This window comes from Rhinolophus sinicus, chromosome 7, assembly GCF_057876585.1.
Source record: "Rhinolophus sinicus isolate RSI-liver-muscle chromosome 7, RSI-T2T, whole genome shotgun sequence".
Taxonomy (NCBI): Eukaryota; Metazoa; Chordata; class Mammalia; order Chiroptera; family Rhinolophidae; genus Rhinolophus; species Rhinolophus sinicus.
In genome coordinates this window covers 47874474-47888672 of record NC_142507.1, presented here as the reverse complement: position 1 = coordinate 47888672, position 14199 = coordinate 47874474, and the positions used below count along the sequence as shown (strand labels likewise).

At 45.4% G+C, this 14199-nt stretch overlaps 1 protein-coding gene across 4 annotated transcripts in view; it reads left to right on the top strand.

Moving 5' to 3' along the window:
- IGSF3 (immunoglobulin superfamily member 3) overlaps window positions 1-14199 on the top strand; it is an 88849-nt gene that overhangs the window by 36024 nt on the left and 38626 nt on the right. For all 4 annotated transcript variants that reach the window (XM_074318415.2, XM_074318414.2, XM_074318413.2 and 1 more), the window contains exon 3: window positions 12646-13023. In XM_074318415.2, the coding sequence (XP_074174516.2) occupies window positions 12646-13023 (378 nt within the window). The remainder of the gene's footprint in view (window positions 1-12645; window positions 13024-14199) is intronic.

Sequence of the window (14199 nt, the reverse complement as noted above, 5' to 3'; positions counted from 1 at the left end):
CCAGGAAGCACCTGGGCTGAGTGTCTTCTTCCTGGGGCCGTGAGAGCATTGAGGGAGACACAGACAGGAGACTCTGAGGAGGACGGAGTGTGTCGGGGGCCCAGGAGGAATTATTCTGCTCCTCAAGCGAGGAGGGTGGAGGCCGTCAGTAAAGAGACTGTTAGGAAAGCCAGCAGACACCACTCAACCACACCGACCATCTGGGCATCCTGGGTCCAGAAATGCAGCCTCAAACAGTAGCAGCAGCAGCGGCAGCAGCGACAGTTACGAAATGTCTGCTTCGGAGAAGGAACAAGGCATTTGCTGCTTCTGAGGGATGGTCCGGTAGCTAGCACTCACTTGAAGCTTGTGGTTCCTAGGCGAGTGGACATGGCAAGGGCAGCTGTGCCACGAAGCTGCCCCCGTAGTAAAAAGAATCAGCCTGGCACTCAGCCCATTGCTGTTATCTTTGAAACCGGATGGAAGGAAACAGTGGTCAGTAGATGTAGTGTAATTACAGGGAGGGCATTTACAGGCAAGTAATCGGATTCCATCTTTACTTGTTTTTTCCCTCTGGAAAATAGAAGGCAAATAGTGGTATTTATATTTAGTCATAAGCATTCTCCATTGGATTTGCTGACTTGAATCCTGGTGGACTTGGGAGAAGGGTTATGGATTAGAGCAAGCTATGGGGCTCCCCCCATCTTTCTTTCCTTCCAGATGGCTGCTCTGTGCCATCCCTGGATGGGGGCGAGGAGGGGAGTGCAAGTAATGACTATGAGCCGGTGGCCAGGACTCTGGGGCTGGGGGGTGGTGGCAAGAGGTGAGTGACGGGAGAGGAGGTGTCCAGATAGAAGAGCAGGGAGGTGTGGCCTTTTGGACGGGTCCCAGTGCCCAGCATGTGGGATGAAAGAGCCATGGACATCCAGGAAGTGCCCAGGTCATCCTGTGGTGTGAATGGTCAAGGTGAGAGCAGCTGGAGGATTGTATAAAATCAGGTGAGGCAAGAACAAGAGGTAGGAGGCATGTGAAAAGAGAAGCGCTTGTTGGTTACAGCAAAATTAAATTAAAATAAAATAAAAAAATAAAATAAAAAAAAATAAAAAAATAAAAAATAACCTAAATATCCACAACATGGGAATATATAAAACGTAGTGTAATTTTATGATGGAGTAATATACAGCTGTATCAAGGGAAAGCACTAGAATTATATTCATTCTCAAAATACTGAGGAGCAGAATCAAGGAACATGTCTGTTTGAAACGATAATGTTTGTGCCAGTCTCTGGGTAAATGAGGGAGAACTAGGATTCGGGTTGGGAGTCAGAAGAGATTGAAGGCTTGTAAGATTTTAATTAAAAATATTTAAAATAGGGCCGGCCCAGTGGCTCAGGCGGTTAGAGCTCCATGCTCCTAACTCCGAAGGCTGCCGGTTCGATTCTCACATGGGCCAGTGGGCTCTCAACCACAAGGTTGCCAGTTCAATTCCTCGAGTCCCACAAGGGATGGTGGGCTGCGCCCCCTGCAACTAGAAATGGCAACTGGACCTGGAGCTGAGCTGTGCCCTCCACAACTAAGACTGAAAGGACAACAACTTGACTTGGAAAAAAGTCCTGGAAGGACACACTGTTCCCCAATAAAGTCCTGTTCCCCTTCCCCAATAAAATCTTAAAAAAAAATTTTTTTTAAATAAATGTTCTAACTTCAGTAAATATGAGAATGTTTAAAATAGTTTTGAAGTCAAAGTTTAGCAGTCCTTCCTCTAGGTGGCAGCTGCAACATGTGGAGTGAATTAGGCAACAGCCCAGAAGCAGGGACCCAGCCTGGGGCCTTGGCAGCTACATGTCCTGACGAGGATGGTGAAGCCGCCGGGTGACTCAGCAGAGCGGAGGCCATGGAGATCTGAGTCTGTGCGTGTTAATGGGAAGCAGTGAGTTCGCAGGAGCAGCCGCAGTCATACCTTCCTAGAAGTGGCATCAGTGATTTAACGTTTACTCATCATCATCTTTAGACCGACTCTATTTTAGGTACCACTGGGGATTTAAAGAAACAAAAGGAATGAAAGAATAAATGAGTGATAGTTTTGTCCTTGAACGTGAAAACCAGGCCGGGCCCTTCCTCTTGTCTCTTCCGACCGTGAATTTGGTCTCCCCGCTACCAGTCTTGCCCTCTGCTCGGTCCTCCACGTGCCCCTGAGGGATGATTCGGAAACACACATCTGATCTGTGTCCTCACTCACCTCGCTGCCCTCTTTCTCCACGTCCCCCCGTCCCAGAGGACGGGTTGGACTGCATCAGTTCTCTTTCCCACCTGGCACTGATGTGCCCTCCAGTCACGTGACAAAAGACCTTGGCAAACTTTTTGCTAATCCTGGAACATACTACAATGTGTTCACGTGGTCTGTATTTCCCCTCGCATCCTTCAAGGCACGATTTAGAGGTCACTACTTCTGTAAAGCCTCTTTGGACCTACTTTCTCTTGCTGGGAGGTCTTAATTGTGCACTTTGCACACTACTGCCATTGTGTGCTGTGACGATAATAGTGTATTTCCTTTGGGATGGTCACACTAGAATAAAACTGCCTTATTCATCTCGCCTCACAGTTTCTGTCCCGGTACCCTTCACATAACAGGTACTCAGAATATGTTGGTGGAAAGTATAGCGTATGTTCTAGTTATCTTTGCCGTGTAACAAGTGATTCCCAAGACCCAGAGGCTTGAAACAACCATATTATGATGGTCATGGCATCCGGGGCTTGGGAATTCGGGTGGGCACAGCAGGGATGGCTTCTCTTTGCTCCACAGGGTCTGAGGCCTCAGCTGGGAAGATCTCAGGGCTGGGAGGCAGCTCGCAGCCGGGGCCTGGAGTCGGGAGGACCCATTCACGCCCATGGCTGGCAGCTGGTCTGGCTGTTGGTTGCGAGCTCCGCCAGGCCCTACACGTGACCGCTCCACATGCCTTGGGCTCCCTCACATGCAGCATGGCAGCCTCAGGACGGTTGAACTTCTTACCAGCTGGCCCAGGGGACCAGGTAGTAGAGTGGAAGCTGCATCACTTCTTAGGACCTAAGCCTGGAAAGTCACACAATGTCACCAGCCTGCCCAGATTCAAAGGGAATGAACTCTACCTCTTGATGGCGTGGTCACGTGGCAGAAGAGCGTGTGGAACAGGAGCTATTGTTACTGCCATGTCTGGAAAACACAGCCTGCCCTGGAGTGTGGGAACTCCATAGCTAGAGCTGATATTGATGCTACTGCCATTCCTGTAGTTGGTGACTTAAGGCGTATTGAGCACTTATTATGGGCCAGGTACCCAGCGTTTTAAATGTAGCAACTCATTGACTCCTTCAACAGCGCTGTGAAGATTATATCACTTTACAGGTGAGGGTGCTGAGGCACAGAGAGGTTAAGTTCACCAGCCAAGGTCTCTCAGCTACTGCCTAAGCTGTGAGAGGCCAGGGAGGGGGAAGATTCTGGAAGTAGCTCTGTCCTTCAGGTCTGCTGCTGGGTTGTAGCCCTGCACACATCGTACGGGAGTGGATGGCTGTTAGAAGGAACGATGTTGACCTATGTAAGGACCCAGATGCAGGCCCTCGGGCCCATGGTCTTGGGAAGCTGAGCTGCGAGCGTCCTGGCTCTCTGGCTCCTTACGGTGGGTGGACCTTGGCTAGGCTGCCCCTGGAGGGCAGTGACATTGACCTTGTGGGGCCTACTTTGTCTCCAGCTTGTCTCCAGCCCGGCTTCAGTGACTCCCCCACTCCTGGCATCAGGTTCTGTATCTGAAAGTGAATTCACTAAGAGTGTGCAACTCCTAGGATGGCTGTGAGTGTTAAAATGAGTTAATACACATAAAGGGCCTGGAACAGTGCCCGGGCCCTGATCGGGGCCCAGCAAGGGCTGGCTGTCGCTGGTAAGAGACAAGCTCTGTGCCTGTCTGTCCCCTGGTCCACAGGAATCAAACTAAGGTTTTTTAGCTCATGCCTCTTTTGGTCCTCCCGTGGCTGAAGGTTAAAAAGTGGGAATCCCCAGACTTGTCACTGGCGTGGCTTTCCTGACGGCTCTCTCGGGAGCCTTGGTTGTAGTTCTGCAAAACACTCGGTGTCCTGGTGTGTTTGGCATTTTTTCAGTTGAGGCCGTACAGACTCCCCGTCATTGTCTTCAGGACCAGGTTGGCAAGAAAACCCCGTCGAGTCAGTGGTTTATCATCGTTTATCACGGCTATTCCCCCGAGCGCGCTCAGGAGGAGCCACAGACTAAAAAGACTATTTATCATTAGTCACGGTCTCTGTCGTGGAGAAAGTGACTTCACCTTGAAGATCATTGCCTTGTCTGGTAAACGTGGCCGTAAAGAAATCGACCTCATTGAGTTGTTGTCAGGGTTAAATGAGATGATGCCTGTAGAGCAGTTAGGGTAGCGCCTGACACACAAAAATGCGAGTCATTATCATCACGGGTCCTCATTCTAAAATAACACATACCTGCTTATTTAAAAAATGGGAAAATAGAGAAGAGGAGAAGAGAGAGGAGGGACGGGCCCCTGTATTCTCACCACTTAAAGATTCAGCCCAATATCATTCGTGTTCTGTTTGGTTATTTTTCTGGGTACAGTAGTTTTCAACTTGTTTTTTTTTTTTTCTGCAGATGCAGTTTTTCATGTTTAACTGAAATTTGAATGTTAATTTTCTTTTTTAAATGTTTTTGTCCTTACAAAGATTTTTTTCCCTCCCGTTTTGGGATTTTTATATCGCACACTGGTAGAAATAAGATAAAATTTCAAAATATTCCTTTGGTGGCTTTCCCAGTATTATTTGCTCTCTAGGGTTACCTGTGAGATGGTTCTCTGGGGTGTTACCATTTACCACAGATAAAGGACTATACTAGTGCGGCCTAGTCCCTTGTAGAATTTGTAACGACGGGGGGCTGACTGAGCTCTGACGATCGCAGCTGGAAGAGCAGGTATGAAATGGTGAGGTCGCCCCTCTGACACCGTGACATGCTCAGCCATGCTTGTGGAACATAGAAGCTGGATCCTGTGCCTAGAGATGGGGTCACCGAGCCCAGGCATGTTCCAGAAAATATATGAGTAGTTGGCTTTCACAGGCGCAGTGACTCCGCCCTGCTCACTAACTCCTGAATCACCCTGCCCCTCTCCTGGCTCATCTGGGACTTAGCACAAAGGAAAAAGTGGGAGCAGACTTGGACAAGCAATGTCTTGTCAAACTAGTTAAGTGATAGCATGTGCTTCTTTTTTTTACTTAAAATTTTTTTTTTTTTTATGGGACTGGGTACTGTCAAAACCAAATCTAAAAGAACATAGCCTTTCCCACTGACCATGTATTGTTTAAAGCCATGATGCTTCATCTTTTCTCTGGGTCTCGAATCTCTGAGAATCTTTTGAAATTTATGGACCTTCGTTTTTCTAGAACACGTACACGTGTACTCATATATAACACAATTTTTCATTCAATCTTAGGACACCAGATGTCTCTATTAGTCATGTATCAGTACAAAACAAATTATCCTAAAACTTAAGGTTTAAAACAAGAGTAAATCCTTCTCAGTTTTATTGTAAACCTAAAACTGCTCTAAACAACAAGTCTTAAAAAATCTTGATGGGAGAAACTATGCTCTCCTAAAGAGGTAATTACTGCACTTGTCAATAAAATTCTTAAAGCAGTTAAAAAACCCGCAACACAACAACAAAAAAACACACACTAAATATTTATTGTCTCATGTAGTCGTTTTTGTGGATCAGGATTTCAGGAACATCTTTCCTGAGTGGCCCTGACTCTGTTTCTCCCAGGGGGTACAGTCAAGATGTCATCTGGGGCTGCAGTCAGCTGAAGTCTTGATTGGGGCTGGCTCAGTTACATGCTGGCTCTTGGCAGGAGGCCTCATGTGGACCTGCCCATAGGGCTGCTTTGATGTCCTCATGACATGGCATTTGACTTTCCTCAGGGTATGTGATCTCAGAGAGCAAGATGGAAACCCTAGTGTCTTTTTATGACCTAACCTTGGAAGTCACACTCCATCATTTCTGCATTTCCTATTGGTCACACAGGTCAGCTCTATTCAGTGCATAGAGCCAAGGTATGCGTGGGGGGGAGGTAGCTTCCATGCCCTTTCCCAGTTTGACACTCTCCCAGCACTTTGTCCCAGAAGTTCTCCTAACCCTTGTCATTTAGGGTTTTTATACAGGGGGTTTATTGCATCGGCATGATTGATTAAATCGTTGGCTATTGGTGGTTGACATCAATGTCCAACCCTTCTCTCCTCCCTTGAGTTTGGGGGACTGGGACTGAAGTTTCCAACTCTTTAAGCTTAGTCAGCCTCTCTCTTCAAACTGTCTAAGGGCCCACCTTGAGTCAAGTCACCTCATTAGCATAAAGTCCTGTGTGGTCAAAGGGGGCTTCTTATGAATGACAAAAGACACCCCTATCACTCAGGAAATTCCAGGAATTTTAGGAGCTCTGGGCAGGACCCAGGGACATAACCAAATACAGAGTTTTTTATTATATCACATTAGTCAATACAGAAGAAATTTTATACAGCAATCATGCATTATTTTTACTTTTGGTTAAAATTTTTTCCCTAAGTATACAACTAGTAGATATTCTTTGCAGAGGACTGGGGGAAGGAGTGAAATATAAAAAAGGAAAAATAAATCACTTGCCATCCCATCATCCAGTATTTTCTTTCTAGTCCTTTTCTCTTTATTTAAAAATATATTTATTTTTAGTGGTATATAACTGACATATTAGTGTCAAGTGGGATTTTTTTGCTATTGAGTTGTATGAGTTCTTTATAAGGGCATTATTTTATTTAGAGCAGTATTAGGTTTACAACAAAATTGGGAGGAAGATACAGAGATTTTTCTGTATACCCCTGTCCTCACACATGCACAGCCTTCCCCATTATCAGTCAGCAGAGTGGCACATTTTTATTTTTTAAACAAAGAATGAACCTACATTGACACCGTCATAATCACCCAAAGTCCATAGTTTACCCTAGGGTTCACTCTTGGTGTTGTGCGTTCTATGGATTTGGACAAATGTATGACACGTATCCACCATTATAATATCACAGAGTATTTTCACTGCCCTAAAAATCCCATGCTCTGCCCATTCATCTCCCCCTCCCCCTGCAGCCACTGATCTTTTATTGTCTCCATAGTTTTGCCTTTTCCAGAATGTCATTTAGTTGGACTTATACAGTGTGTAAACTTTTCTGATTGGCTTCTTTTTCTTAATAATATGTATTTAAGGTTTCTCCATCTTTTCATGGCTTGATAGCTCATTTCTTCTTAGCTCTGAATAATAGTCCACTGTCTGGATGGACCATAGTTTATTTATCCACTCGCCCACTGAAGGACATCTTGGTTGCCTCCAAATTTTGGCAATTACACATAGAACTGCTACAAACATACACGTGCAGGTTTCTGTGTAGACAGAAGTTTTCAATCTCTTTGGGTAAATACCAAGAGCACAATTGCTCAATTGCATGGTAAGAGAATGTATAGTTTTATAAGATACTGTGAAACTGTCTTCCCAAGTGGCTGTACCATGTTGCATTCCCACCAGCAATGAATGAGAGTTCCTGTTGCTCCACATGCTCACCAGCATTTGGTGTTGTCAGTGTTTGGATTTTGGTCATTCTAATTGGATGTAGTGGTATCTCATTGTTGTTTTGATGTGCATTTCCGTAATGACATGGGATGTCAAGCATCTTTTCATAGGCTTACTTGCCATCTGTCTGTCTTCTTTGGTGAGATATCTGTTAAGGTCTTTGGCCCATTTTTTAATCAGATTGGTTTTTTTCTTATTGTTGAGTTTTAAGAGTCCATCGTGTATTTTCGATAACAGTCCTTTATCAGATGTGTCTTTTACAAATATTTTCGTCTGGTCTGTGGCTTATCTTCTGTTCTCTTGACACTGTCTTTCACAGAGCAGAAGTTTTTAATTTTAATAAAGTCCAGCTTATCAATTATTTTTTTCATGGATTTCTGACTTTGCTGTTGTATCTAAAAAGGCATCACCCAAGGTCATCTGGGTTTTGTCCTTTGTAATCTTTCTGATTTGGAAGGTTACTGATTCAATTTCTGTAATAGGTACAGGCCTAGTCAGATCATCTTTTCTTCTTGTATGAGTTTTCACAGATTGTATCTTTCAAGGAATTGATCCATTTCATCTTGGTTATCAAATTTACGTTCATAGAGTTGTTCATAATATCCCTTTATTATCCTTTTAATTTCCATGCCATCTGTAGTGATTTCCTCTCTTTCATTTTTTATATTAATAACTTGTATCCTTTCTCTTTTTTTCTTAGTTAGCCTGGGTACCTAGCCTGGGTAGAGACTTATCGATTTTATTGATCTTTTCAAAGAACCAGATTTTAGTTTTGTTGATTTCTCTCTATGGATTTCCTGTTTTCAATTTCATTGATTTCTGCTCTAATTCTTATTATTTATTCTGCTTACTTTGGATTTAAATGTCCTTCCTTTTCTAGTTTCCTAAGGTGGAAATTTAGGTTATTGATTTGAGATCCTTCTTCTTTACTAGCATATATAGTCAATGCTATAAATGTCCCTCTAAGCAGTGGTTTCTCTGCATATCACAACTTCTGTTAAGTTGTATTTTGGTTTTCATTTAGTTCAAAATACTTTTAAATTTCTATTGAGGTTTCTTTTGAGACCCATGTATTATTTAGAAGTACGTTGTTTAATCTCCAGGTATTTGGGGGTTTTCCAGCTATCTTTCTGTTACCGATTTCTAGTTCAATTTGATTACGGTCTGAGAACAGATGTGGTATGGTTTCTATCCTTTTAAATTTAAGGTGTGTTTTATGGCCCAGAATTGGTCTATCTTGGTGAATTCCATGTGAGCTTGAGAAGAATGTGTGTTCTGCTGTTGGGGGAAGTAGTCGAAAGGTGTCTGTCGTATACAGTTGATTGATGGTGGTGTTGAAGTCAACTCAACTGTGTGCTTACTGACTTTCTGCCTCCTGGGTCTGTCCACTTCTGACTGAGGGGCCTTGAAGTTCTATCGGTTTTTGTGTCGTGTAGTTTGATGCTACGTTGTTAGGTGCATACACGCTAAGCATTGCTCCGTCTTCTTATAGAATTGACTCCTTTATCATTATGTAATGTCTTTCTTCATCCCTGATAACGCTCCTTACTTTGAAGTCTGCTCTGTCTGAAATTAATACAGCTATTCCTGCTTTCTTTTGATTAATATTAACATGATATATTTTTCTTTATCCATTTACTTTTAATCCATATGTATCTCCATACTTAAAGTAGGTTTCTTGTAGACACAATATAATTGGATTGTGTTTTATGATTCACTCTGATAATCTCTGTCTTTTAATTGGTGCATCTAGATTATTGGCAATCAAAGTGATTATTATTGATATACTTGGATCCCTACCATATTCATTACTATATTTTATTTCTTACCCTTGTTTTTTTTTGTTCCTATTTTTACCTTTCACTCTTTTTCTGCCTTTTGTGTCCAGTCTTTTTTATACAGTTATATATAATACTTTGACCTTTTCTTTTTGAATTACAGAAGTGATATTTGCTTACTGCAAAGTTAATTTAAAGAGTACAGGGAAGTCTAAAGTGAAACTTGTTATTTAAAAAAAAAAAAAGGTCCCTTCCCAGGGGAACCTTCCGTCACAGGCTGAGAGGGAAGGTGGAAGGGGCATTGGGGTCAGGGGTGCCTTGGTCAGGGTTGGGGTCTATCTGAAAGCAGCAGACTCTGGAGAATGAGATGGGCTGTGCCAGGAGAAGGAAATGGGGAGGGTGAAGCGTGGAGGGGCAATCAAGCTGCCGAGAAGAAAAAGTTCATTTTTATTTCTATGTTAAGGTCCGCTCCCTAAAAGCAGCATTATTTGCAGGGGCCAAAGTCCCTTTGTGGGGTGAGGAGGAAATTAAGGAAAGATGTAATAAGCAGGGGCCGCTGAGTATGTGTGATTGAAGAACAATGCAGTATTTATTTATTTGTCAGGGCTGTTTATAACCTGCTTCCTGCTTGGACTAGTTGTTTTGACCCTGGTGCGCTGGCTCACTGAGGCCACTTAACCCTGTTTACCTTTCAGGGGGGTAATGTGAGTGCCCTCATGATCAAGTGCTCTAGTAAGGTGTGTAAATAGAATGTATTGCCTCACAATAGCCAGTGTTTGATGGGCCTCTGCCGCTTTCTTCTGCTCATGCACTAGAGGGACAGGAAACTTTCTTGACCCAAACAGTGTAGAGTCTTTATAGCAGGGAGGAGCTTAAAGCTATTGAGAGCCTTAAATTAGCATATGTTCTTCAATAGGGGCAGGTAGAGACATCTGATGGCAGCCGTTGCTGACCGTGCTATCTATGCGTTAGGATATTTAAACATCCTAACGCCCAGGCTGCACCCCAGACCAGTTACTATCGGGTGGGGTCCAGGCCCTGCGGTTTTCTAAAGCTCCCCAGGTGGATCCCAAGGCGAGAAATAGTCCCTTACAGGAAGACGCTGGCCCCTCTCACCTGCCTCCAGCCTTCTTTGCAGTCCGTGGAGAGTGGCTATGTCAGAAAACACTGAAATGCAAGGAGAGCTAAACATTGTGAATGCAGCTAAATTATTTTCAAAGTTTCTGTGATTCTGGAATACTTGCAAACATTTGTTTCAGATGTCATTATATAGATTTTTTAAATTGTCATAAAAAGAGTACACATAGGCTCAGTGTTATACAGCAAATTTTAACATACTGAGAATAACTAATGGGCTGTCTTCTCGATGACTTTTAACATAGAAACGAATGCAGTCAACCAGAAGGTACCACTTTGATCTGTTGATTAGTCCCCCCCCCCGCCCCCGCCCCGCTATTTTCAGTTCCCTTGCTTCTACTGCTGAAGCCAAGATGTGTTTCCAAGTAAGATTTTGTTTGAGAGAAAAGGTTCTGCCTCAATGAATAAGAGTTTAGAAGCCACGGGCCTTTCCTTGTGTGGTGTGTTGAAGTTGGTCATTTTGCATCTTGGATCAGCGTGTTTGAGGCACAGACAGCCCCAGGCTGGGCTTAGGGCTGCCGCCCAGCAGCACTTGAGCTGTCCCAGCCACTCATTCTCCAGCTGGAGCCACAATCACATAGGCTTACACTGGGGTGGCTGCGGTTCTCCTTTTAGAGGGGGGACAGGAAGCTTTCACGGGGAATGAGCTGCAGCTGGGTGGAGGAGGGTGGGCCAGAGATGGTGTCATTGTGAAGAGTCCGTTGGCATGTCCTTGAGTTCTCACTGGCCAAGTCCTGTCCTCTGTGGGTCCAGAGCCACAGAATGTTCCAGCCAGCAGGGGTCTTAGCTAGTAGCTCTTATTGAGGACTAATTGTGGGATAGGCCCTGTGCTGGGGCCTTTACAGACTTTATCTTACTTGGTCTTTTCGAGAACTCTGTGAGGCACATGTTATTATCCTCATCTTACAGGAAGGGAAACTGAGGCTCAAAGAGGTTAAAACTGATCCAAGGTCACCGCTACTAAGTGACAAAGCTAACACTGGCACACACGCTAGCCTGCTCCAAGGCTTTCTTTGAAATCATTTTATAGATGAAGAGATCAAGGTCCAAACTGGAAAAAAGTAGCTTGTCTGGGATGACGCCCACAGTGGGCTCATTTCCTGGCAAAGCTGCGCCCAGAACTCACCCGTTCTGCCACACCGTCATGCCCAGCTGCAACCGAAGGGAAGGCCAAAGGGGTGTGCCCCCTCCGGCCACTTTCTCAGTGGCTCAGGCAGAATCAGTGTTCTGGTGGCATGGAATGAGAAATGAAACCCACCATATTTCCCCGCCCGCGGGTCTGCAAGGGGGCGACCATGTTCAGAAGACTGTGGAGAACACCGGCAGAGGCGACCCAGGAGAAGCATGTCCCAGCCAGAAGGCAGGGGGGCCGGTGGGCAAATCAGAGCTGCCATCTCAAGGGCAGCCTTATTTCTGTCACCCGTCTGCGTGGTCAGTCCCCCCATCGTCAGTGTGTGGGCATCTGGGCAGCAGGGATGTGCTTCAGCCCCTCACCTTCAAGTTGGTGTCTACTCAGCTGAAAGCTGGAGTTGCCTGTAGATGCTGAGTTCTGCCTCCATTCGGGGGCGGGGCCGAGGAGGTCAGGCCCATTCATTCCTCCACAGGGTGTCCCGGGAGTAGCTACGTTTGAAAATGGAGGGTGCAGCACCAAAGAAAGGGCACTAGCACTCCCTCTTAACGAGCTGTCTAATCACAAAAGGAGCATTTCATTTCAGCCAAATTGCAAGACAGTTGCTTTCATTTGTTTCCATCTGAATGTGTGCCAAGGATTCAACTTTTCCTGCTCATTTTATTAAAGGTTTCTGAAACAACATTAATAAATAGATATAAAACTGCCACATAAATGACAAACAGAGGGACTCAATGACATTCCCAAGGGGGGTCAGCCTTTGAATAAGTAACAGAACCATGTCCTTGCATGATCAAATTCCTATATATGCAAATTAGGGACAGTGCTTTAACCACAGAGTGTTTTAATTAATATTTATAAATCACACAGCGCCTCAGAAAGGGCCAGTAAGCTATTTATATTATCATGTCACATAAATACAAACCCTTTGAAGATGGCTGCCTGCTTTGCATCTTGTTCTGAGAAGTAAGCGAGCATGTTGTGTGTGCCTCCCCCACAGGTGTAGGGACAGCACAGCGGCACGTCGCCGTCCAGGAGGGACCCTTGTACCGCACAGAGGGCTCCCACATCACCATCTGGTGCAACGTGAGTGGCTACCAGGGACCTTCCGAGCAGAATTTCCAGTGGTCCATCTACCTGCCCTCCGCCCCAGAGCGTGAGGTCCAAATCGTCAGCACCATGGACTCTTCCTTCCCTTACGCCATCTACACCCAGCGTGTCCGCGGTGGGAAGATCTACGTGGAGAGAATCCAGGAGAACTCGGCCTTATTGCACATCACAGATCTCCAGGCCCGGGATGCTGGAGAGTACGAATGCCACACACCCAACACCGATGGGCGATACTTCGGGAGTTACAGTGCCAAGATGAACCTAGTGGGTAAGGAGATGACTGTTCTTACGTGACCAGTGTCCTGCCCGACAGTGGTAATCAGTTCGGGCTGCTGTAACAAAGGACCATAGACTGAGTGGCTTGAACAACAAGCATCCATTTCTCAAGGTTCTGGAGGCTGGGTGCCAGCCTGGTCAGTTCTGGTGGGAACCCTCTTCTGGGTTGCAGTCTGCTGGCTTCCCGTTGTATCTTCACATGGTGGGAAGGGAATGAGAGAGTTCTTTGAGGTCCCTGTATAAGGGCACTAATCCCATTCCTGAGGGCTCCGCCCTCCTGACCTAACCACCTCCCAAAGACCTCCTCTCCAGAACCATCACGTTAGGGATTAGGTTTCAACATGTGAATTTTGGGGGGACATAAAGAAACATTCAGCCCCCAACACTGAGTCACTTCTTTTAGAGTACAACTTTATTTGACTTAAAAAACGAAACAAACAAAAAAAAACCCTCCCCCAATATTTTAGAGGTCCACAGGGAACATAAGTGAACAAAGTTTGTGTGTTCCCTTATAAATAACAGAAGGGTGAGGCTGACCCTTAAAAAAAATATCTGTCCAGCCAAAAAAAAAAAAAAAGATCTGAAGCAGCTGTTAAGAGGTTAACTGGCCCTCTGGCTGTGAAAGGGGATATGAAAGTATAAGTCATAGGAAAATATAAGTCATGGATGTTTGTGGTTGATGGGGTGAAGAAATGACAAGGATGATGGAGTAGGTGACGTCAGCTGGAAGAGGCACAAGCTCTCGGAAGTGGTGGGTCTTTGCAGGGGCTCTGTGACACCTGGGCTGCTGCCGAATCCGGAAGTGAGAGCAGCTGCAGGTCCTGGCTCCATGAGTAAGGCATGTACCCGCTGTCTCCCCGGGCCCCGTGCTCCCTGCACAACGGAGGGAGCTCAGTGTGAAGGGTCCCCACGGTCAGGGATCTTCTGTTCATCTGCCCGAGTCATAATGGCCAGGCTTCATTGTGATAATAAAAACTGGAATGGTCGATCCTTCCCACTGGCAAACTCTATGGCCCAGTGCTGTCCACACTGCCACCTCCCCACGCCCTCCACCTCTAGCTCCCTTTGGTGGCTTTTCCTTCTGACAGGTCTGCACCTCAATAGGAGGCCTGTAAGACCCAATCCTGAGATGGGTGCGATGAGAAAACACACACTAGCTGTGCCGGGG